The sequence below is a fragment of the Osmerus mordax genome, chromosome 2 (genome assembly GCF_038355195.1).
Source record: "Osmerus mordax isolate fOsmMor3 chromosome 2, fOsmMor3.pri, whole genome shotgun sequence".
NCBI lineage: Eukaryota > Metazoa > Chordata > Actinopteri > Osmeriformes > Osmeridae > Osmerus > Osmerus mordax.
In genome coordinates this window covers 8801054-8823675 of record NC_090051.1, presented here as the reverse complement: position 1 = coordinate 8823675, position 22622 = coordinate 8801054, and the positions used below count along the sequence as shown (strand labels likewise).

Below are 22622 nucleotides of genomic sequence, written 5' to 3'. Positions count from 1 at the left end.
CAAAAACATCTACACAGCTGTTTAGGAAGTCAAACGGCGACAGAACATGTTCGGCACTACCCTTACTTAAATCAAAAGTCTTTGAATAGGTGAAACTATCTGACTACTAACCTGAACTTCATTGCCACAGCCTAAACTTTGTCAATCTGTTCATGAAAATAATTAATTTCAGCCTAAACCGTACAACGGAACGTTACATCGAATTCAACCAACGCAATCGCTACCAAGACGAACACAGCAGTAGTCTAGTACTGTACTGTAGTAGTACAATTTACCGGGGCAGCTTCTCCACACAGGGCTATATCGCATTTTGCGTTATTACTGACAATGATCGCTACCAGTGAGCTTTTTATGAATGAGCGATTTTCCACTAAATGAATGTCAAGCTTATTTACATTTTTGGGGGCATATTTTCAGTTAGCAGATGGTACTGTTTGAATCGCGATTCCATCTTCTACTGCCGGTAACATTGTAGAATCATCTTCAAAGGGGGTTCTTTATTAATGAATGAATGCAATATGAATAGGATAAATGCCTGAAAATATCACGAGAAGGGAAAAACTTTAAGGACGTTTAAGTCATAGAGATTAGGTCAATTTTTACACCGGTCTGCCAAATTTATTCGTCTTGATTCAGCTATGAGGCTGCCTCTTGCAGGGGAAATGAGAAGACTATATATCTATTTCATTCTACACTTAACTCGTATTTTGAGTTGTAAATGAGCAGCAAAAAAAAAGATGCTTTTAAATCTATGTAATCTTTATAAATAATAAGTATGCATTTTTATGTAAAATATACAGAAATATCAGTTGTAAAAATGTCGTTAAAAAACGGACTACTGTGCAACCGACGCAAGCAAGCACACCCTACAATTTCCCCAGAAATTGTACCCTCTCTAGTTATTATTATTGGGTGTGCTCATGCCTTCAGCGAGCACAACCATTGTTCTCTCACATATATATTATTATTATTATTTATTTTCCCACCCCTAAGGATCCGTCAATATTTGGACTACATAGACAACGTTGATGTCAAAAGTTTCGTCTCGCTAGCGATTGAGTTGCTTGTATTTTTATTTACGTTCCGTTGCATAGTTTAAGTTGAAATTACGTTTTGGTGGCAAAAAGTGCCTTTTGTCAACAAAGGGTACTCAGTGCTAGCCTACGTCATAACTTCAGCACACGTTAGCAACGACGCATGGATACAACGTGCATAGATGTGCTGTTGCACAGCGAGTATCGTATCGTGCCGTGGTGTACTAGCAGCACATGTAGGTTACATTTAAACAAATCAAGACTTGCATGTACAGTAAGTAATGTCACATTAAATAATATATTTAAACTCAAGCTTGTGTGGTGCGTCGCTGTCTTCAATGCCACAGCCTAAACTGGATGTAAAAAGAAACGTTTTTCATTTCCGGCGCAGTCAAACAATCCCCTTAAGTTTGGCTAGCAACAGCAGCTAGGCTAGCTTGCTCGTAGCACAATTTACTGAGGTCAGCTTCTCCACCGTGCAGGGTTCTAGTCTAAGATCAAATGGTCGTATTTGGCATTGTTACTGACAATGATCGCTTCCAGCAAACTTCTTTTGAATTAGCCATTTCCGCCTAAATAAATTTAGCTTATTTAAGTTTTTTGGGGGCATATTTTCAGTTAGCAGTTGGTACTGTTTCAATCACGATTCCATCTAGATAATAATACTGCCGGTGAGAACGTTGTTACTAAGAAAACCTTGTTTCAAGGGGGTTCAGCTTGATTCAAAGGTGGTTCTTAATGAATGAATGCAATATGAGTGGGCTAAATGCTTGAAAATATCACTACTGTAGAAGGGAAAAACTTACGGTGACGTTTTAGTCATATAGGTTAAGTTCATTCTACATTTACAGTACATTTAGTCATTTTAGCAGAAGCCCGTATCCAGAGCGACTTACAGTAAGTACAGGGACATGCTACACTTCACTTTTTGTATTTTGAATTGTACATGAGCAGCAAGTTTCATGTCTCCATTTCAAACCCTCTAGCGCCACCAATGGGTCAAATTTGAAGTTGTGTTTACACACGTTACTTTTGAACCACATGCCTCATTTTCGAAAATGAGGTATCGTTGTATTCCCTGGATCAAGACGAGTCCAACGCACTCTATGACATCATACCCAGTTATATAGATTCTCCGCCATTTTGAATGTTAAGGAAAAACGTTTTTTCGTAACTCCTCCTACAATATTTGTTGAATCTTCTTCAAGATTGCCACAGATGATCTTCAGACCAAGCCTCACAAACGTTATCATATGGATTTTTGATTTTCGAAATAGTTTGTTAGTTACAGCCAATCAAATTGATGTGGCCGAATTGATGTGGCCGCCATTTTGATTGAATGAATATAACGTTTTTACGCTAACTCTTCTTAAAGGTTTGTCCAATCTTCACCAGATTTGGCACAGATCATCTTCAGACCAAGCCCCACAAAAGTTATCGTATGGATTTTAGATTTTCGAAATTGTTTGTTAGTTACAGCCAATCAAATTGAGCAACTGATCCGGAAAAAGGGAAGTGAGGTCATATCTTAGTCAATCTTTGATGCATTGACTCCAAACTTGGTGTATGGACTCAGGATCCTCTTATTAAGAGGTCTGAGACAGGTAGGGACATTTTTTTATTTTTTTTATTTTTGTCATTTTAGCAGACGCTCTTATCCAGAGCGACTTACAGTAAGTACAGGGACATTCCCCCCGAGGCAAGTAGGGTGAAGTGCCTTGCCCAAGGACACAACGTCATTTTTCACAGCCGGGAATCTAACCGGTAACCTTCAGATTACTAGCCCGACATTTGGGCTAGTAATCTGCAGATGACATTTGACCTCTAGGGGGCACTACAATAGGCAGGATTGTGTGTTGACAAATAACTGTTGATTTGTTTGTCTTATTTAAGTGATTCCTTTGTCTCGTGATATCTTAGTAGATCCCGTGTCTGACACGTTAACTTGTGATACCAGCCAAATTGATGTGGCCGCCATTTCGAATGAATATAAAGTTTTTTCGCTACCCCTCCTATAAAGTTGTCCAATCTTCACCAAATTTGGCACAGATCCTCTTCAGACCAAGCCTCACAAAAGACATCACATGTTTTTTTGATTTTCTAAACCTTTTTACTGGAACAGCCAATCAAAGTCGGCAACCAAGCCACCATAAAAGAAGTGAGGTCATATCTCAGCACCTCTTTACTGCATTGACACCAAATTTGGTATAAGGACTAGGGACCCTGTTCTAAAGAGGTCCAATAGGTCATGCCATTTCACTTCTAGGTGGCGCTGCAATAAGCAAAAAATTGCCAATTATCTTCAAATCAAGCCTCACAAACGTTTTCACATGGTTTTTAATTTTCAAAACTGTTTTTCCGGTAAAGCTGATCAAAGTCTGCGATGAAGCGGCCAAAACAGGAAGTGAGATCATATCTCAGGAAATATTTGCTGAATTGACATAAAACTTGGTACAGGTGCTCGGGACCCTGTTCCAAAGAGGACCACAAAAGGTTGTGTCATTTAACCGCTAAGGGGCAATCCCGTGCCTGACACATGTTAACTTGTGATACCAGATGAATTGATGCGGCCGCCATTTTACGTTTTATAAAAAGCTTATATTTTTACGCAGTAACTGAACACAGTAATTTCCAGCACTGAGAATAGCTCACTAGGATAAATTGGTGTCCTGGCAAGGGCAACGTAAGAAGTTCAAATCCAGCCAAAGCCAACGAGCCTGCCATGTCACTGGTTTTCTGTTTAGCGAGACTGTAAGCCACTGCAAAGGAAGCCAGGTACAACTAGGGATGGGTATCGAGAACCGGTTCTTGTTTAGAACCGGTTCCCAGTGAACCGATTCCTTGGAATCATCAGCCAAATTCTTTAACGATTCTGCTAACGGTTCTATCTGCCGTTGTGCATGCGCAAACTTTTATAGTTTATTCAGACTGCAGCAAACATGGCAACTAGGCAGAAGCGTTCTAAAGTTTGGTTGTATTTCACACAACTAAATGACAACAACGCCACTTGTAACGCGTGTAAAAAGTCTATTTCGTCGAAGGGAGGAAATGCCACAAATATGAAGAAGCATTTGAACACACAGCATGGAATGAAGTTACTGGAATGTCATGTGTTCGATGCATGCAGCAGCGCAGCTAACGTTCGTGCTTCATCTCTAACTATCCAAGGTAGAGCTAAACTCCTCAAAAGTGATCACAACCACTTGTCACTGTGTGAAGCAATTTGCCTTTATTGTGTGTAGTCGATCAAGTTATCTTCTGTCCCGTCGTTTGAAGCATACATTTTTGCTCCGACATTCGTCTCCCATTATTGATCACTTCACGTTAATTATCGTAGGGCGTGTGTTATCAGCAAACGTTCGCGTTGTCATGTTAACCCAATATTAAACTGAGCGACACTGTCATATTATATGATTTGACATAGCTTAGCTATAGAATCTTCCATTTTCAGCCACGGTCAAATAGAAGTGTAGAAGAAGAGCAACGACAAAATGTAAATGTGTATGTATACATACTGTATATGGTGTGTAGCATTATAGATAATTATATAAAAGAAAATTCATGTAAATTAACCCGTTTGTGCTCTCCCCCCCCCCGCCCAATAAGAATCGATAAGAGAATCGATAAGGAATCTAATCGATAAGCAGGAATTGATAAGGAATCAGAATTGTTAAAATCTTATCAATACTCATCCCTAGGTACAACGCAGTCGCTAGCTACCTGTAGTCTAGCTGTATATAGTCATGGCAATCCTCACACAAACTATCAAAATGATTTTAGATTTTTGAAACGGTTTGATCGGTACAGCCAATCAAAATCTGCGGCAAAGCCGGCAAACAGGAAGTTGGGTCGTATCTCAGCAAATCTTTGATGGATTAAAAGCTGCATTTACTCCCTGTTCTGAGGATGTCTAAAATGTTTTTTGTTCATTTTACCTGCTTTACCGGTTTGGCCACCTCATTGCTGCTTGCAGCTATATTTAGTTAGGAAATTCTATAGGCGTACTTGATGTTACATGCTTAGCCTAATTCAATTTAAAAACTTTTGGAATGACAAGACAGGCATTGTATAATATACAGTGCATAATATCATATGGTTGAGAATTATATTGTGGTTTTAAGTAGGGTATTAACTTATTGTAACATTGGGGCTTCCAGTTCCAAGTGTAGATGGCGGGTTACACAAGAGCAGTAACGCATTATGTGTAAAACGGAAGTTGCATTTAATAAATCAAATAGGTCACCTCTACAACAACTAGCCTGACAGATAATTTTGAATAACTTTTGTTCCCTTTACATCTACAAACTAAATATCCTAATCTCGGGCATTGCATTGTGCACAGGATTTCTTCTTTTATTTGCTTGTAAAACATGAATGCATCTTTCAGGTGATTGCGTAGTGTATCAATGCATTTGGTCTCAACAGTTCTTTTCAACGTTGTCTACTCAAATCCAGTTACCCAACATTCCAAGCATTCCATTCTGAAAGGCCAACTTACACCTCAAGAAAACATTCATTTAGCTTACCGTTACGTTCACGCACTCTTTGTACAAAATATGGGCATTCATTGCTCATTTACTTATTTATATCTCGATATTTCAGAAATGCTATTGTAAGCTATTTTATTGAGTGGGCTGTTATAATGTTAGGCAGGTAGTATTAGAAAAGGGGGACTTTGATTGTGAATGAGGAAGTCATTGTGAAGGGAGTGGAGACTAATTGTGGCTGGCCAATTCGAGGAGTCACGGGGCTCCGCTGTTGTGTAACACACTTCGAAAACGAAAGTAAGTGCGTAATGTACGTTTTCTATTGACCGGGAATGAACTAATAATTACCTTTAAACGCGTGAGTTCTAAATATTTCCGACTGTCCCCAAAGCATAAGTTATTTTTCCGAAATGGTAGCTAGCTAGCTTTAGTTAGCTACCGGGCTAAGTTAGCTAGCATAATACTTATAGCAATGCTACTACCATGCTAGTGTTACTTGTTAGCCTTCTTATTAGTACACTTTGAAGCCTGTTTTGTTATAAAAACTTATAAGCCGCATCGAAATATAAGCCTCACCACCACAACAAAAATGTAAAATTGGGGTATAAACCCCGGCTTTATTTCCGAAAAATACGGTAGTGAATGGACAAGACTACCTGAATGTTTCTACAGGAGAAGTACCCAAAACGCAATTCTAATTGCGACCTGACTGAGATCACGCAGACTCAGTTTCATGATCCCTGCAGCACAGCCGCGCTTTGACTTCAGATTCTTCAAATGGGCCTCGGTCGCGAGCCGCCCTCAACCTCATTGATCAACCCTGATCAAACGTAATAGCTAAAGATCTTTCCTCCCCGACATGGCATTGGTGTGAGCTATGTTTATGATTTGTAAGGATGTAATCATTGACTGTACAATTTCTGTCTTTAAGTTAGACCATTTCATTCTGTTCATTAAAACCAATCTCATATCAAATTCTGAATCTTACTTGTTCATACTATCCATATTTACAGTACTTTAATAAATTCATTGTAAAATATATTTTGACGTGTGCGTGTTCACTAATGTTACGATTGGATCTACACTTAGAACAAATTAATTCCTTCAGATCACTGAATATTATAATAATAATACTTTATATAGCACATTTCATACAAGAATTGTAGCTCAAAGTGCTTTACATAAAATCAATAAAAACAATATTCTAAGTAATAAAAGTAATAAAACCCTTCTGAAGACAGGCCGCAGTCTTTGCGGTAATCCAGAACAATCTCGGACCTTTTGCAGAGCAGTCCAGAACCTATGTTGCTCATAGGGATGTCACGAGAACCGATACTACCGAAACCTTCCGGTTCTAAAATGACAAAACACAGACAATGCCCATTTTTGGAGGCACCGTAAGCACCGATGCCAGTGTTAGCAATGATGCCAGTGTTGGCAGCATCGGTGCTGCGCCTCTTCCGGAACTGATGTGAGTTCTGAATCATATTAACAACATCCAAAGAACAAACGTTTTCAGTTTTTTTTATCTGTCATACTGAAATACATGTTACAAGATGTTTTGGATGGTGGGCACATTTGTTACAATGGCTTATGTTATGTACGTAGCTTATGCTATAGTTTTAATACTTTCCCACGTCCAATGTACATTGCATTGTGAGAGAGGGGATAGCCCCACCAGAGCCCCACCTTCACGATTAGCCTATGGCCTACTACTAATTTCTAAATTCTTGTACTCGCTGTGAAATATATTATTGTTACTTACTTTTCTACAGGTACACTCTCACAATTTTTTAGGTTCATGTTATTTAATTGTAACTTGTTTGAGTGCATGCTCTTATGGTTCTTCCCTTTGGCACTTATTTTGTTTTTCACAATGTATGCTTCATGTTTTGGCTACCTGCAATGTTATGGGGCTATATGATCAGTGACCTATGCACTTTTGTAAAGCTCTCTCTTGGAAGTCGCTTTGGATAAAAGCATCTGCTAAATGAATAAATGTAAATGTACTACTGCGAACCCGAATTGGCAGAATGCAGTCTGAAGCAGCAAGGCAGGGACCAATGAACATTAAATAAAATCCTAAGACAAATGAATGATATGCAATTTAGGAAGATGCTATGTTCATAGATAATACATTTTAGGAAGTAATCTTCGAGAAATAAAAAAAATAACATCATTTTGTTGCAGTTCTTTCTGTTGACAACAGGTGGGGCTGACAACAGATGATACAGAATGCTGCAGCATGAGTTCTCAGAAAGACTAGACGGAGGGCGCACATCACACCAGTCTTAAAATCCCTGATCTTGAAGAAAATAATTCTAGATTATTTTAGTCTATAAATCACTCCATAGTCTGAAAACTGAATGTATTTCTGGCATGTTCTCAAGGTACGCACCCAGTAGATCCCTGAGGTCTTCTGGCACTGAACTCTTCACAGTTCCAAAAGCCAGGACCAAGAGACATGAAGAGGCAACTTTTAGTTGTTATGCTCCCAGCCTTCGGAACAATCTGCCAGAGACCCTAAGAATGGCTGAAACTGTGGAAACCTTTAATCTCGCCTTTCATTCCCCTAGATGTGGCTTTAAACATCAGCGGCATAGATAGGGACTTCGTAGTATGCAGTGTCTCTTCACCATTCTGCTGAGAGGGATTAAAAAGATGGCAGCACGGATAGATACTTTGTGTTCTGTACTCTCTATTTACTATTACTGCTGAGCGGACTTGTATAAGTATCTCCACTTTACCGTTGCCATATAACTAGCTTTACAAGCTTGCAGTTAAATGTTTCTTGTGTTCTGTAATGCCGTTTGTGTCCTAAGGTGTTTCAGGTAATATTGGCCCATTTAGGCAGGTAAGTATAGACCTCTTGTTAGTCCAATATTTTCCAGTAGCTTGCTTTTACATGCTTAGTGTTTTGTAATGTATAAATTGTTAATGCACATATTATATATAATATATATAATATATTCGCCTACCATTCAAGGTCATTTTTAAATATATATTTTTGTTTTGTAATAATATGTTGTGTTTCTTATGATGGGGGTGGGGGATGGCGCATGCATTTTTAAGAAGCACTCGTTGGCTATTGAAAGCTATGGACAGGACATGGAAACTCCTATTGGGTCAAATTAGGTGTCAACCGAAAGGTCAGAGTGCAGTTGCCATTTTTGAGACTGAGATTTTAGGGAGGTGTAGTATGCAGTGTCTCTTCACCAATCTGCTGAGAGGGATTAAAAAGATGGCAGCACGGATAGATACTTTGTGTTCTGTACTCTCTATTTACTATTACTGCTGAGCGGACTTGTATAAGTATCTCCACTTTACCGTTGCCATATAACTAGCTTTACAAGCTTGCAGTTAAATGTTTCTTGTGTTCTGTAATGCTGTTTGTGTCCTAAGGTGTTTCAGGTAATATTGGCCCATTTAGGCAGGTAAGTATAGACCTCTTGTTAGTCCAATATTTTCCAGTAGCTCGCTTTTACATGCTTAGTGTTTTGTAATGTATAAATTGTTAATGCACATATTATATATAATATATATAATATATTCGCCTACCATTCAAGGTCATTTTTAAATATATATGTTTGTTTTGTAATAATATGTTGTGTTTCTTATGATGGGGGTGGGGGATGGCGCATGCATTTTTAAGAAGCACTCGTTGGCTATTAAAAGCTATGGACAGGACATGGAAACTCCTATTGGGTCAAATTAGGTGTCAACCGAAAGGTCAGAGTGCAGTTGCCATTTTTGAGACTGAGATTTTAGGGAGGTTTATATCTGAACTGAAGTTCGATCAAAGTGTACTTGGAATGACTAAAGCGCAACAGGAAACTACTTTAGAATGATGCAAGAGTCCATGGGTATTTATGGATGTAATACTGTGTTTTGGACTAAATATTTTACTTGATTGGATCACTTGGACCTTTGACAATGTAGCCAGACCATTTTTTTAATGGTTTACCGTATTTCTTAGAATAAACGCAGCAGCGTTTATTAAATAATGTACATTTTTGGTGCAGCATTTATTCGAGGGGGGGTTTATTCGAGGGCGGCGTTTAATTAGTAAGAGAGATTTCGTGAATTGTAGATGCATTGCAGCCATAGACAACTTCGTTGCTGGCATTGTGACAAATGAATCATGCAGCCAAAAACACAGGTTTCATTTACTACCGCTGACCTCGTCTATTCTTTGTCTATGAGTGCGGCAACTCCCTTTCTCATTGGCTATTAATTATTTCCGGCCCGCCGGCAGAGGTTTTAAGCTTACCATCCCATGAGAAAAAGAGACAAAAAGTTTTGGGATGCAGATGGAAAGAAAGAGTATTGTAAAGAAAGAAAAATAAAAGGATTTGAAAGTTAATATTACTGTGGACCTTTACATTCCACAACGGTACCTTGCGGTTACTTATACAATTGATCACGTCTTAAATCATGCACAGTCTGAACTTCTTCCATTGCCACTATTGTCTTACCAATTGCTGTTTCTGGCATGGCAAAAAGCGTCTTCTCCGTCGCCACCCTAAAACGCCCATGGACGGAGAGGCCGACGCCCTAAGAGAAGGAAAATAACAAAAATGTCATGGGTGTAATGGGCTCAAGGGGTTGAAGTATCAGCAGACTGATACAAATTGTAAAAGATATGAGAAAGACAAAGGAGGAGATGAAGGGAGGACATATGCATAACCCATTAATACAGAATACATTTGATCTTGACATGGACAGAAAGGTTAACTATAGCTACCAGATGGGCAATGCCAAGTTGGGGGTTAAACCTTTTGACATTCTCGCTGTGTAATGTGATTTATAAGCCAAGGATAAATGCCATAAATTCCCAACTCTGCCACAGAAGCACTTCACTGCGTGACTGTGTGTGATCACATCAGGACTAGGGATGAGTATCGAGAACCGGTTCCCAGTGAATCGATTCCTTGGAATCGTTAGCAAAATTCCTTAACGATTCTGGTAACGATTCTCAGTGCCGTTAAACAATTAAAATGCTAAGTTTAATAATGGATAAAAAATTGATATGCTCAGTTTAATAATGGGACACACGAACGTCTGTCTGAATAAGGGGAGTCAGGTGGCTGAGCGGTGAGGGAATTGGGCGGTGAGGGAATCGGGCTAGTAATCCGAAGGTTGCCAGTTCAATTCCCGGTCATGCCAACTGACATTGTGTCCTTGGGCAAGGCACTTCACCCTACTTGCCTCGGGGGAATGTCCCTTTACTTACTGTAAGTCGCTCTGGATAAGAGCGTCTGCTAAATGACTAAATGAATAAACTATAAAAGTTCGCGCACGCATGCGCGAAGACAGACTGCAGCAAACATGGCAACTAGGAAGAAGCGTTCTAAAGTTTGGTTGTATTTCACACGACAAAATGACAACAACGCCACTTGTAACGCGTGTAAAAAGTCTATTTCGTCAAAGGGAGGAAATACTACAAATATGAAGAAGCATTTGAACACACAGCATGGAATGAAGTTACTGGAAAGTCATGTGTTCGATGCATGCAGCAGCGCAGCTAACGTTCGCGCTTCAGCTCTAACTATCTAAGGTAGAGCTAAACTGCTCTAAAGTGATCACAACCACATGTTACTGTGTGAAGCAATTTGCCTTTATTGTGTGTAGTCGATCTAGTTATCTTCTGTCCCGTCGTTTGAAGCATACATTTTAGCTCCGGCATTCGTCTCCCATTAGTATTGATCTTATTTATCATTTCACGTTATCGGGGCGGCGTGTGTTATCAGCAAACGTTCGCGTGTCGCATTATTAAACTGAGCATATCGATTTTTTATCCATTATTAAACTTTGCATTTTAATTGTTTAACCTTTTAATGGTCCTGTTAAATGTGCCTGAAAACGCCTAAACAACATACCCAAAGTACATTGAAAGCTGTTGTTGAACCATTTGGAGTACACGCATGTAAGACACTTCCCCTGTTATTAGGACCCCTGTAAGTCCTACTGGTGTTGAGTAATAGAAGCTTGAACACAAGGAAACTGAAAGTTTCTATCTCCGACTAGATTTTGTTTTGAAAACAGAGGCCTGAAGAGGCCTAGAGGTGGTAGGTATTAGCTCATTTCAGAGCCAGTCAAAGCCAGTTTGAGAAAGCCAGCCATCTGACAGGAGTCAGATGGCTGAGCGGTGAGGGAGTCGGGCTAGTAATCTGAAGGTTGCCAGTTCGATTCCCGGCCGTGCCAAATGACGTTGTGTCCTTGGGCAAGGCACTTCACCCTACTTGCTTCGGGGGGAATGTCCCTGTACTTACTGTAAGTCGCTCTGGATAAGAGCGTCTGCTAAATGACTAAATGTAAATTTTTCCGATGCAGAGACAAAACCATCAGCTTATGGGTGGCATGCTGAGAAAGCTACTCTATCACTGCAACAGACAATTAGGATGCAGGCAGTGAAAGGCCATTTTACTATGCCATATCGACTAGAGCATGATGGTTACTTTAGACATTGTGCCTCATTCACTTGTGTGTTTGGAAATATTTCGGGGTTCAAATCTGAAAATAGTAGAAGATGAGCGTATCTGAATGTTGGTAAATCTGGAAAGCTCTAGCCCAGATATTCAGCTTCAAAAGATTGTGAAGAAAGAGGTGTGATTGTTTTGATTTAATCATTAGAAGCGTTGAACGTGGGTTATTTCATTGCAGTGAAGAAAAGAAAAAGAAAACAGACACAGACACAGCCAACAGACAAACCAAGGTAACAGTCTGACCACCAAAGCAAACCAGACGGACTGGTAACACAGTAAGACTCACAAACCCTTCTCCTACCCCCGACTAGAGAAAGGGTTGATCACTTCCTTATCTTTCAAGAAAGGCTTCAAAGGCTCCTACCCCCTTCTTGCCCAGCATTTGGGTCAGATGGAAGGAGTCAGGTGGCTGAGCGGTTAGGGAATCAGGCTAGAAATCAGAAGGTTGCTGGTTCGATCCCCGGCTCTGCCAAATGACGTTGTGTCCTTGGGCGAGGCACTTCACCCTACTTGCCTCGGGGGAATGTCCCTGTAAGTCGCTCTGGATAAGAGTGTCTGCTAAATGACTAAATGTAAAAAAAATGTAAGCACATGGCCCTAGAGTATTCAGTTCTCCAGTAGACACGGTCTGAGTTGAGGAAAACTGACCTTTCATGGATTTACAAACATTCCTCAAGGACTACACGATTCATGGACACTATTTCGATGACAGTAATTGATGTATTATAATGTGTGCTTTTCTCATATTTTAGAATGTGGTTTTAATTGATATTTGATTGTAACTTCCCTTCAGGTCGAGAGATAAGTCTGTCTCTAAATCCAAATAATTACATTCTACTAACAAAACCATTTATCAATGTTGTATAGTTATCATGATATTATAGATATCAACTTTATATTTATAACCATTGAAATTGAACCCTTTTTTGAATGCCCCCCCAACGCCAACCCACGCCCCCCCCCCTGGAAGGTCAAATTAATTTAGTAAAAAAAAAAAAAAGTTACCTTTCCTATAAAACAGCTAAAGCTTGCTCTTTTATTAAACAAACTAAATGGCCTTATGTTACTTATCTTATTTACACAACGGCATGTCATATCTGACATGCTGTTAGTCTAGCTCTTCCTAATTTTAATAACAACACCTCTGTGAACGATGGTAAGAGGTTGATCTCTGGCTTTACCGGGCTCATCATATGTAAGTCTCATTGGTTTAACTGATCTTTTTGGTCTAGTCTGTTGAGGAGCCACTTATGTTTTAAGACTACTAGCCTCACTATCATCATCATCGCTGGAAACTGGCTCAGGCTCTGAGTCAGTCTCTTGTGCAGTTTCGGGGTTCTCGTCTTCCTGCACCGAGTGTTCTGTCTACGAAAAGGCTGTCACTTCAAGATGCACCTCACTCCGATTTGGGCTTATTGAATTTGACTTTTCCCTCCTTGACAAGATCTTTTCTAGGTAAGTTCTGTATGGTCTATGGGGCCAGTCGCACTCCAGATCTGAAGAATCTGAGGATTCACTTTCTTCTGGTAACTGATAATTAGTAACCACTGTATTTCCCTTACTACCAGTGCCTGCTTGAGTCCTAGGTCTTGACGGAACATTGTCAACGTTGTCCAACACAGGAATCCTCACAAACTCTCCTTTGGGCAAGAGTTTATCTCTGTGTAGGGTTTTCAACTTCCCTTTCCCGCTCTCAGGCTTCAGCTTGTAAACAGGTAGGTTTGGCATCTTCTCTTCGACAACATAGGGAATGTCACACCAACGATTCTGAAGCTTGTGTTTCCCTTTGAAAGCTAGGTTTTTAAGCAACACTGTCGCCAGGCTCTAGGTTTTGAAATGTCGCTTTTGTCATATGCTTTTTTGTTACGCAGATGTGTTTTGTCTGAGGCTTCCGTAGCCATCTGATAAGCCTTCTTCAGATCTTGTTTCAGCTTTGCCACATAGGACGAGTGCTGAGGTTCTCTTTTGTCATCGGACTGCGTCCTGAAGCACACATCCACTGGGAGTCAGGCTTCTCTCCCAAACATAAGAAAGTAGGGAGAGTATCCCAAAGAGTCGCATTTCGTGCTGTTCTAAGCATGCACCAAATGTACAACATTTTGGCTCCACTGTCGTTTCTTTCCTTGATTCAGTGTTCCCAGCATGGACAATAGGGTTCAATTAAATCTTTCCGGCTGGGGCAGGGGCGTGTCCAGGGGTGGCACTGGCCACCACTGAAAAGTGACCCCTACCATGCGATCGGCTATTTGCCAGTAGGGATGAGTATTGATAAGATTTTAACAATTCCGATTGCTTATCAATTCCTGCTTATCGATTCGATTCCTTATCGATTCTCATTTACATTTAGTCATTTAGCAGATGCTCTTATCCAGAGCGACTTACAGTAAGTACAGGGACATTTCCCCCGAGTCAAGTAGGGTGAAGTGCCTTGCCCAAGGACACAACGTCATTTTTCACAGCCGGGAATCGAACCAGCGACCTTCGGATTACTAGCCCGATTCCCTAACCGCTCAGCCACCTGACTCCCTCCCTCTTATTGGCCAGGGGGGGGGGGGGGGGGGGAAGAGCACAAACGTTTTTTTTTTACATTCATTTTCTTTTATATAATTTTCTATAATGCTGCACACCATATACAGTATGTATACAATACACATTTAAATTTTTCCGTTGCTCTTCTTCTACACTTCTATTAGCTACGCTAGCTTAGCTATAGAATCTTCCATTTTCAGCCAAGGTCAAATCATATAATATGACAGTGTCAAACATCGGCCATTCTGTTAAACAATTAAAATGCTAAGTTTAATAATGGATTAAAAATCGATATGCTCAGTTTAATAATGGGTTAACACAACAACGCGAACGTTTGCTGATAACACACGCCCTCCGATAATTAAGGTGAAGTGATCAATAATGGGAGACGAATGCCGGAGCTAAAATGTATGCTTCAAACGACGGGACAGAACATAACTAGATCGACTACACACAATAAAGGCAAATTGCTTCACACAGTGACAAGTGGTTGTGATCACTTTTGAGGAGTTTAGCTCTACCTTGGATAGATAGAGATGAAGCGCGAACGTTAGCTGCATCGAACACATGACATTCAAGTAACTTAATTCCATGCTGTGTGTTCAAATGCTTCGTCATATTTGTTGTATTTCCTCCCTTCGACGAAATAGACTTTTTACACCCGTTACAAGTGGCGTTGTTGTCATTTTGTCTGTGAAATACAACCAAACTTTAGAACGCTTCTGCCTAGTTGCCATGTTTGCTGCAGTCTGAATAAACTATAAAAGTTTGCGCATGCGCCAACGGCACAGAGAACCGTTAGAAGAATTTGGCTGATGATTCCAAGGAATCGGTTCACTGGGAACCGGTTCTCGATACCCATCCCTAGCTGACAGTGTCGTCCATATGCAAGAATACTGGCCACTGAAAAAAAATCTAAAATATGAGGGACGGGAGTTCAGACTGAACGGCATGTTCATCAACTACACTGGAGAAGCATGAAAGAAGACGCTGATGATACTAAATTCGATTGTTCCATTTGTGTGCTGGGAGATATTCGTAAGGATATAAACATTCAGAAACTAAACATGAGCTAGAAATTTGTATGACGTTATTCAACACCATGCAGCCCCTTTACTTTCGGTGTATGGAATACAGTTTGTACTCCAAAAATAGCCTGATGTAAAGTCTCTACTGACTGTAGCTTGCTTTGCTAAATAGCATGCTAGCTAGCAAGCATTCACGATATGTGAGACATTTTATTTATAAGATGTTAAATACCCATGCCATTTGTCTGTAAGTGTTTCACATGATAATTGGTTTGTAGAGTAGTTAACGCAATGCATTGTATTGTTATTCTGCCAAGCTTACTATATTAAGTGGAAATCATGATCCTGGCTTACTTCAGTCATAAGATGACCGAAGTGAAGTTAGTTTCATATTCGACATTCGTCTCACATTCGGAAGACGCTACTTTGCAGCGTCGCGTTAGGGACCGGGTAAAAACTACCCATACAATTTTGAAAAATGATTACTTATAATATTTTTATGAATTTAAAACCTCAAACTGACACCAGAGTATTCTAACAATGTCTGGTGTACTTCCTCAGCCTTCATTTTTTCAATTAAATTTCAAACAAAATGATAGAAAATCACTAATCTCTGAAAATAGCTTAATCCTCACAAATCTTAACTTTTTCAAAATGGTGTCAAAAAATCTCAAATATACACATATATATAGATTTTTCCAATAATGTCTGGTCTACTTCCACATACAATACAAAAGAAAAAATCATTGGAATTCTACATACGGCTGATGTGAGGTGAACATAACATTATTGAACAATGTGAACTTTCAGAAGAACAAGAAATGACTGACACAGGCAGCAATGAGCCCCCCCAACAGTGCCTGATGCAGTGTCTGCTCATCAAGGTATGTCCTCTGAACATCAGTAAGATTTAATAAGTACGTAATACAGTAAAGGTTTAATATCAGTTATATTGTTTACGTTTGTTCATACTCTAGGAATCTATAAATAATGGTAAAATGACTGAATAAATGGTTCTAAATGTATGAGTAGGTAGGCCTACAAATAATAAAACAAATTTGCAATTGGAATGTTTCTGACATGTATGACTGGTAGAACTTATGGAATCCATCGAAGAAACTGTAGACTAATTTCTAGACTGTTGAAAATGATTATGAACACATTAGAATAAATCATAATTTGCAATAGGGAAATCCCATATGCGGGATGCTCAATTTAGATTAAGGATGTGACCATTTACTAACAACTACACACAGGAGGAAAATGTTAATAGAAAATGCTTAGTTTATTGAGATGGAACACACAGTGTTTCATTACTTACAACAAAAAGGGTAGAATTTTTTTTTTGAACTTGAGTCTCAAAACGTGGTTGATGGCCACCCTGCTCTGAGGCTGCGCCCCTGCCTGGCCACCCTGTTCAAAATGTTCTAGACACGTCCCTGGGCTGGGGGTCACCCTGCGGATGGTAAGGGGTTGTTTGTGACTTTATGCCCATCACCTTCAGCAGTTCTTTGATCCATTTGGACTCAAAATCCCGTCCCTGATCGGAATGGATTAGTGTTGGCAGTCCATAATGTATAAAATACTTCTCAACCACAATCTTAGCAACGGTGAGAGCTTTTTGATTTTTTGCAGGGAAAGCCTGGGCATATCTTGTAAAATGGTCAGTAATGACCACCACATTACTTATTCCTTTAGAATCCGGTTCCATAGAAAGGAAATACTGACAAGGTTCATTGGCCCAGAACTCACTATCTGGTGCAAAGAAGCAGCTTTTTGGCCAGGGCTTTTCCTTACAATGCACTCTCCACAGTTTTTTATATATTGCACCACATCAGCAGTCATCTTGGGCCAGTAGAAACAGCTTCTTGTCATGTCGGTGGTCCTTTCCGCTCCCAAATGACCTAGGTCATTGTGCATGGACTTCAGCTACTATATTCTAACAACGTTGTCACCGGCAGTATTTTTCAGATGGAATCGCGATTCAGACAGTATCATCTGCTAACTGAAAATATGCCCCCAAACACGTAAATGAGCTTGATATTTATTTAGGGGGAAATGGCTAATTTAAAAGAAGTTTGCTGGAAGCGATCATTGTCAATAACAAAGCAAAAAGCAACCATTTGGTCTCAGTCTAGAGCCCTGTGTGGAGAAGCTGAATTGTGCTACGAGCAAGCTAGCCTAGCTGCTGTTGCTAGCCAAACTTCACTGAAGGGGATTGTTTGAATGCCCCGGAAATAAAAATTATTTTGACATAAAGTGTAGGCTGTGTCATTGAAGAGAGCGACGCACCGCACAAGCTTGAGTTTAAATATATTATTAAATTTGACATTACTTACTGTACATGTAAGTCTTGAATTGACTAAATATACAATGCTGCTATTACACTAGCACGTCGTATCTATCCATGCATCTGTTGCTCACGTGTGCCGACGTTGTGACGTAGGCTTGCACTGAGTTCCCTTGTGCGACAAAAGACACTTTTTGCCACAAAAACTTAATTCAAGCCTAAACCGTGCAACGGAATGTTAATAAAAAATACAAGCAACGCAATCGCAAACAACACAAACCTTTTGACGCTGGCGTTGTCTATGTAGTGCAAATATTGAGGGATCCTTAGGTGGGAAAAGAATACTACTAATAATAATATATATGTGAGAGAACAATGGTTGTGCTCGCCGAAGGCGTGAGCACACCCAATAATCACTGTTAAACAAGCGAAGCGTACATACAGACTTTCAACTTCGAGTAGAAGATTTCTCGGCTGCTTTCACATGCAACATAAATGTCCTTTCTTTGACTATCGCGTTGACAATCATGAGAAACAAAAAGTTACACTTCTGTACAGTATTCTCGAACTTGCTCCTACTGCTTTCAACCATGAGAGAGTAGCTAGAGTAGTAAAGTAAAGTACAAAGTTAACTAAATGCGGTGGTGGTTGGGACAGACTTCTGGGGGCGAGAAGAGGAACAAGTCAGGGGATGAGGATATCGATAGCACTAGAGAAACAAAGAAAACTAGAGGGTACAATTTCTGGGGAAATTGTAGGCTGTGCTTGCTTGCAGATGGGTCAGTTTATTAACTGCTATTTCTGTATATTTTATATAAAAATGCCTACTTATTATTTATGAAGATCGCATAGATTTAAAAGCATAGCCTACATTTGTTGCTGCTCATGTACAATTCAAAATACAAAAAGTGAAGTGTAGCATGTCCCTGTGCTTACTGTAAGTCACTCTGGATACGGGCGTCTGCTAAAATGACTAAATGTACTGTAAATGTAGAATGAACTTAACCTATATGACTAAAATGTCACCTTAAGTTTTTCCTTTCTACAGTACTGACATTTTCAAGCATTTAGTAAAGAATATATTGTGCTTATTAAAGTTATGCATTGTGCTTATTAAAGTTATGAACTCGGACATGTGCTCAGGCTTAAACATTGGGTCTCACACTGGGTGTGGGAAGCAGGCTGTTCTTTGTGTCTCTATCTCTTCATTTTCAGAAACAACCTTGAAACCGGGTGGAGACGGCACCCGAGCAGGTGGGACGCGGAGGCAAGAACAACTCCCTGATGCACGAGAGAACAAGCTCAACCCTTTTTTGACAGGTGTTTTCAATTCCATTGTATATGATATGCTGGGGCAGGGAAAGATAGCCAGTTGGACTTCGTGAACCAGCCCAAACTCTGTTGCGGGTAGGGAAACGTAGACAACCCCAGAGCTCTGTACTTGTTGATTTCCAACTGCTGCATTAAAGCTGATATTATGGGACCTCTGCGACTCCAGACCACTCTTTCTAGAACACAGATTTGTGTCATTGAATACTATAATTACATATTGGAATAGACACATAGATATATGAATCCTTCAAAAGCCCACTCATATTGCATTCATTCATTAAGAACCACCTTTGAAACAAGCGTTTCTAAGTAACAACGTTCTCACCGGCAGTATTATTAGCTAGATGGAATCGCGATTGAAACAGTACCAACTGCTAACTGAAAATATGCCCCCAAAAAACGTAAATAAGCTTGACGTTTATTTAGGCGGATATGACTAATTCAAAAGAAGTTTGCTGGAAGCGATCATTGTCAGTAACAATGCCAAATACGACCATTTGATCTTAGACTAGAGCCCTGCACGGTGGAGAAGCTTACCTCAGTAAATTGTGCTACGAGCAAGCTAGCCTAGCTGCTGTTGCTAGCCATCTTAAGGGGATTGTTTGACTGCGCCGGAAATGAAAAACGTTCAAGTTTAGGCTGTGGCATTGAAGACAGCGACGCACCACACAAGCTTGAGTTTAAATACATTATTGGGTGTGCTTTGCCTTAGGCACAATCTTTGTTCTCTCACATATATATTATTATTGTGAGATCTCACTATTGTTTTCCTGGGTGCCATGACATTTCAGCTTTGTACCTCTTATGCTTGAATTAATATAAATCAATATTCATCATATTTCTAACATGGGTTTCCAATGGAGTTTTCTTTCAAATCCTCTCAAACTTCTTTAAACTTCTTCAACTTCCAAATCCTTCTTCTTCCTCAATCTTTCAGCTGGAGCCACCATTTAAACTTTAAAATGTTGACAAAACCCTAAACTATGTTTAAATAATTCAGCTTTTTGATATCTATTCAACTTTTTTCAATATCACTGATTATGTTTCATGACTTTTTCAAACCGTTTCTGAGATTTACATGGGTTTCTATGTAGAGAGCTAGAGTGAGGCATTGGAATGTTGCGCAAATTCAGAGTCACAGCAGAGTCCGAAACCGTTTTTTTTTTAAATTAATGGCACTTTTGCCCTCACGGCCACAATATTAACTTTTCAAGCTTCATTTTGGATCAAAACGATGCCGTGCTTGTGCTGGTCGGACTCATATGGGTATGGAAACACACAGTTATTTACTTTTTGCGTGAGGAGCCCGAGAGTGAGACAAAGTCTGTCTCAAGCCCCATAGAGACTAATGCAAATGTTGGGACAAATTCATCAGAGAAAGCAAAAAGAACAAGATTTTGAAACTGCCGGTAGAGTCGTATTTCTGACCGCACAGACATATTGGACGTATAGTTTTGCGTCTAGGTTAACTTGTTTGAGGTGTGGATTCTAGCTACATTTCTGTTATTCTCTGCCCTCAGCGCGTTAGCAATCAGAGCTGCACCATCACCGTGGCAACGACAGACACGCACCACTCAGTCTCTCACACAGGTGATTGGTATTAGCTGATTAGTGGAGTTGTCAGGCCAAATAGTGTCCTAGGGCCAAATACTGTCCTACCTGACGTCACAATGCCGTTCTGAAGCAAGGACGCATCCTTCGCTATGCCGACCTTAAATTCCTGAGATATCTATGCGTGCTAGCAGGAAACTGTCATGGTTGCTATACTGGTTACTAGGTACGAAGTTTTGTATTTAGGCTTATTTAAACCAGTTTATTCTACTCCACGATTTAAAGTTTTCACTCGTTCGACATTCCCGAGGACAGCAACACGCGCAGGGAGAATACTTTACGTGTTGCCTTCCCGGTCTGTTAAAATTGATGCTAAATAAGTAATGTTTTCTACGAAAACAACTAGCTAGCTAGCACTAGCTATCGAAGGAGTGAAAACTTTAAATCGTACAGTAGAATAAACTGGTTTAAATAAGCCTAAATACAAAACTTCGTACCTAGTAACCAGTATAGCAACCATGACAGTTTCCTGCTAGCACACGTAGATATCTCAGGAATTTAAGGTCGGCATAGCGACAGACGCGTCCTTGCATCGGAACGGCATTGTGACGTCAGGTAGGACACCATTTGGCCTGACAGAGTCACAAGACAGAGTTTGATAGTATTTCAACCTAATACAATTTACAAGAGGTGACTCTGCAAAGTGCCGCTAATATCAAATCTTGCACCATCACCCTTCTGCAACATAGTGTCGCCGTGTCTTCCTGTATCGGCCCTACTGCTGTATGTTTTATTCAATCAACACATTGAATCCTACTAAGAAAGCCGAGTAAACACACTCAATGATAGGATACATATGCTACTGCTATTACTATCCCAACTATAATTTCAGCTGTTAAGACTATAATATTCTTTTTATGACTAGCTAGCCTAGGCCTACTTCTGTTTAACAGTTCAGCTTTAAGCTTCTCCCGCATTGTATTTCAGCTCTTAGCATTGTTAGATGATGCAGTTCAGTTTCCACACTGCCTCTTTTGTGTGACTCACACATATTTGAAATTCATTTCAGCTTGCGGGTATTTTCTCATTTCTGTATTTTCTGCAATTTAAAAAAAATAATTTCATCTTTCAGCATTCCAACGCATTTTCTGCAGGAAATGCCTTTCTGGTTCCAACTTATTAGTTCTTCCGTAGGTTTTTTGGACTTTAACTAGTCCTGCATACTTTCACTGATTCCTAAAATTTTTGTATCAAAACGTTCAGCTCCTTCAGGAGATGTTGGCTATGACTTTTGGAATTTCTCACTTTTATACTTTTTAAGACATGGATTTTGTGCAAATTATTCTCCCATTAAAAGTAATGGTAAATCCTTTCAAATCATTAAAAAGCTTCCTCCTCTTTCAAACGTAACTACTTCAGCATACTTTCAGCTAGAGACACCATTCAACCTTTAAAATGTTCACAAGACATTCAGCTATTCCCAAATGATTCAGCTTTTTCAAATATTCAGCCAATTTTGAATTATTACAGTTTGAAATACATTAAAATGTTTGCTCCTTCTTGATTTTAATGAATGAGCAGCAAGCAGTGGCACACTGCTGCCTGCTCTTTTTCTGATATTCAACTAAATTGTCAAACAACTTCCTGTAACTTTCATATTGTTTAACTTACAGAAACAAGTTATACCTTAAAATGTAGGAAATATTGTCCTCTTTCAGCCAATGTAACTACTAAAGAGCTCACATTTACAGATTTTCAGCTATGAGCCTTGAAGCGAGAGCAGCCTTTCAAATTATCTCACTAACTTCAATGGAGAGGTGGGTAAAATCCGTCAGAGAAAGCAAGAAGGAAGACGATTTCGAAACTGCCGGTAGAGACATATTTCT

General features: G+C 39.7%; 1 protein-coding gene across 1 annotated transcript in view; it reads right to left on the bottom strand.

Annotated features, from left to right (window-relative positions):
* The window catches only part of hibch (3-hydroxyisobutyryl-CoA hydrolase), a 124934-nt gene that overhangs the window by 69467 nt on the left and 32845 nt on the right, over positions 1–22622 (bottom strand). The window contains exon 7 of the mRNA XM_067228908.1: positions 9997–10075. Within this exon, the coding sequence (XP_067085009.1) occupies positions 9997–10075 (79 nt within the window). The remainder of the gene's footprint in view (positions 1–9996; positions 10076–22622) is intronic.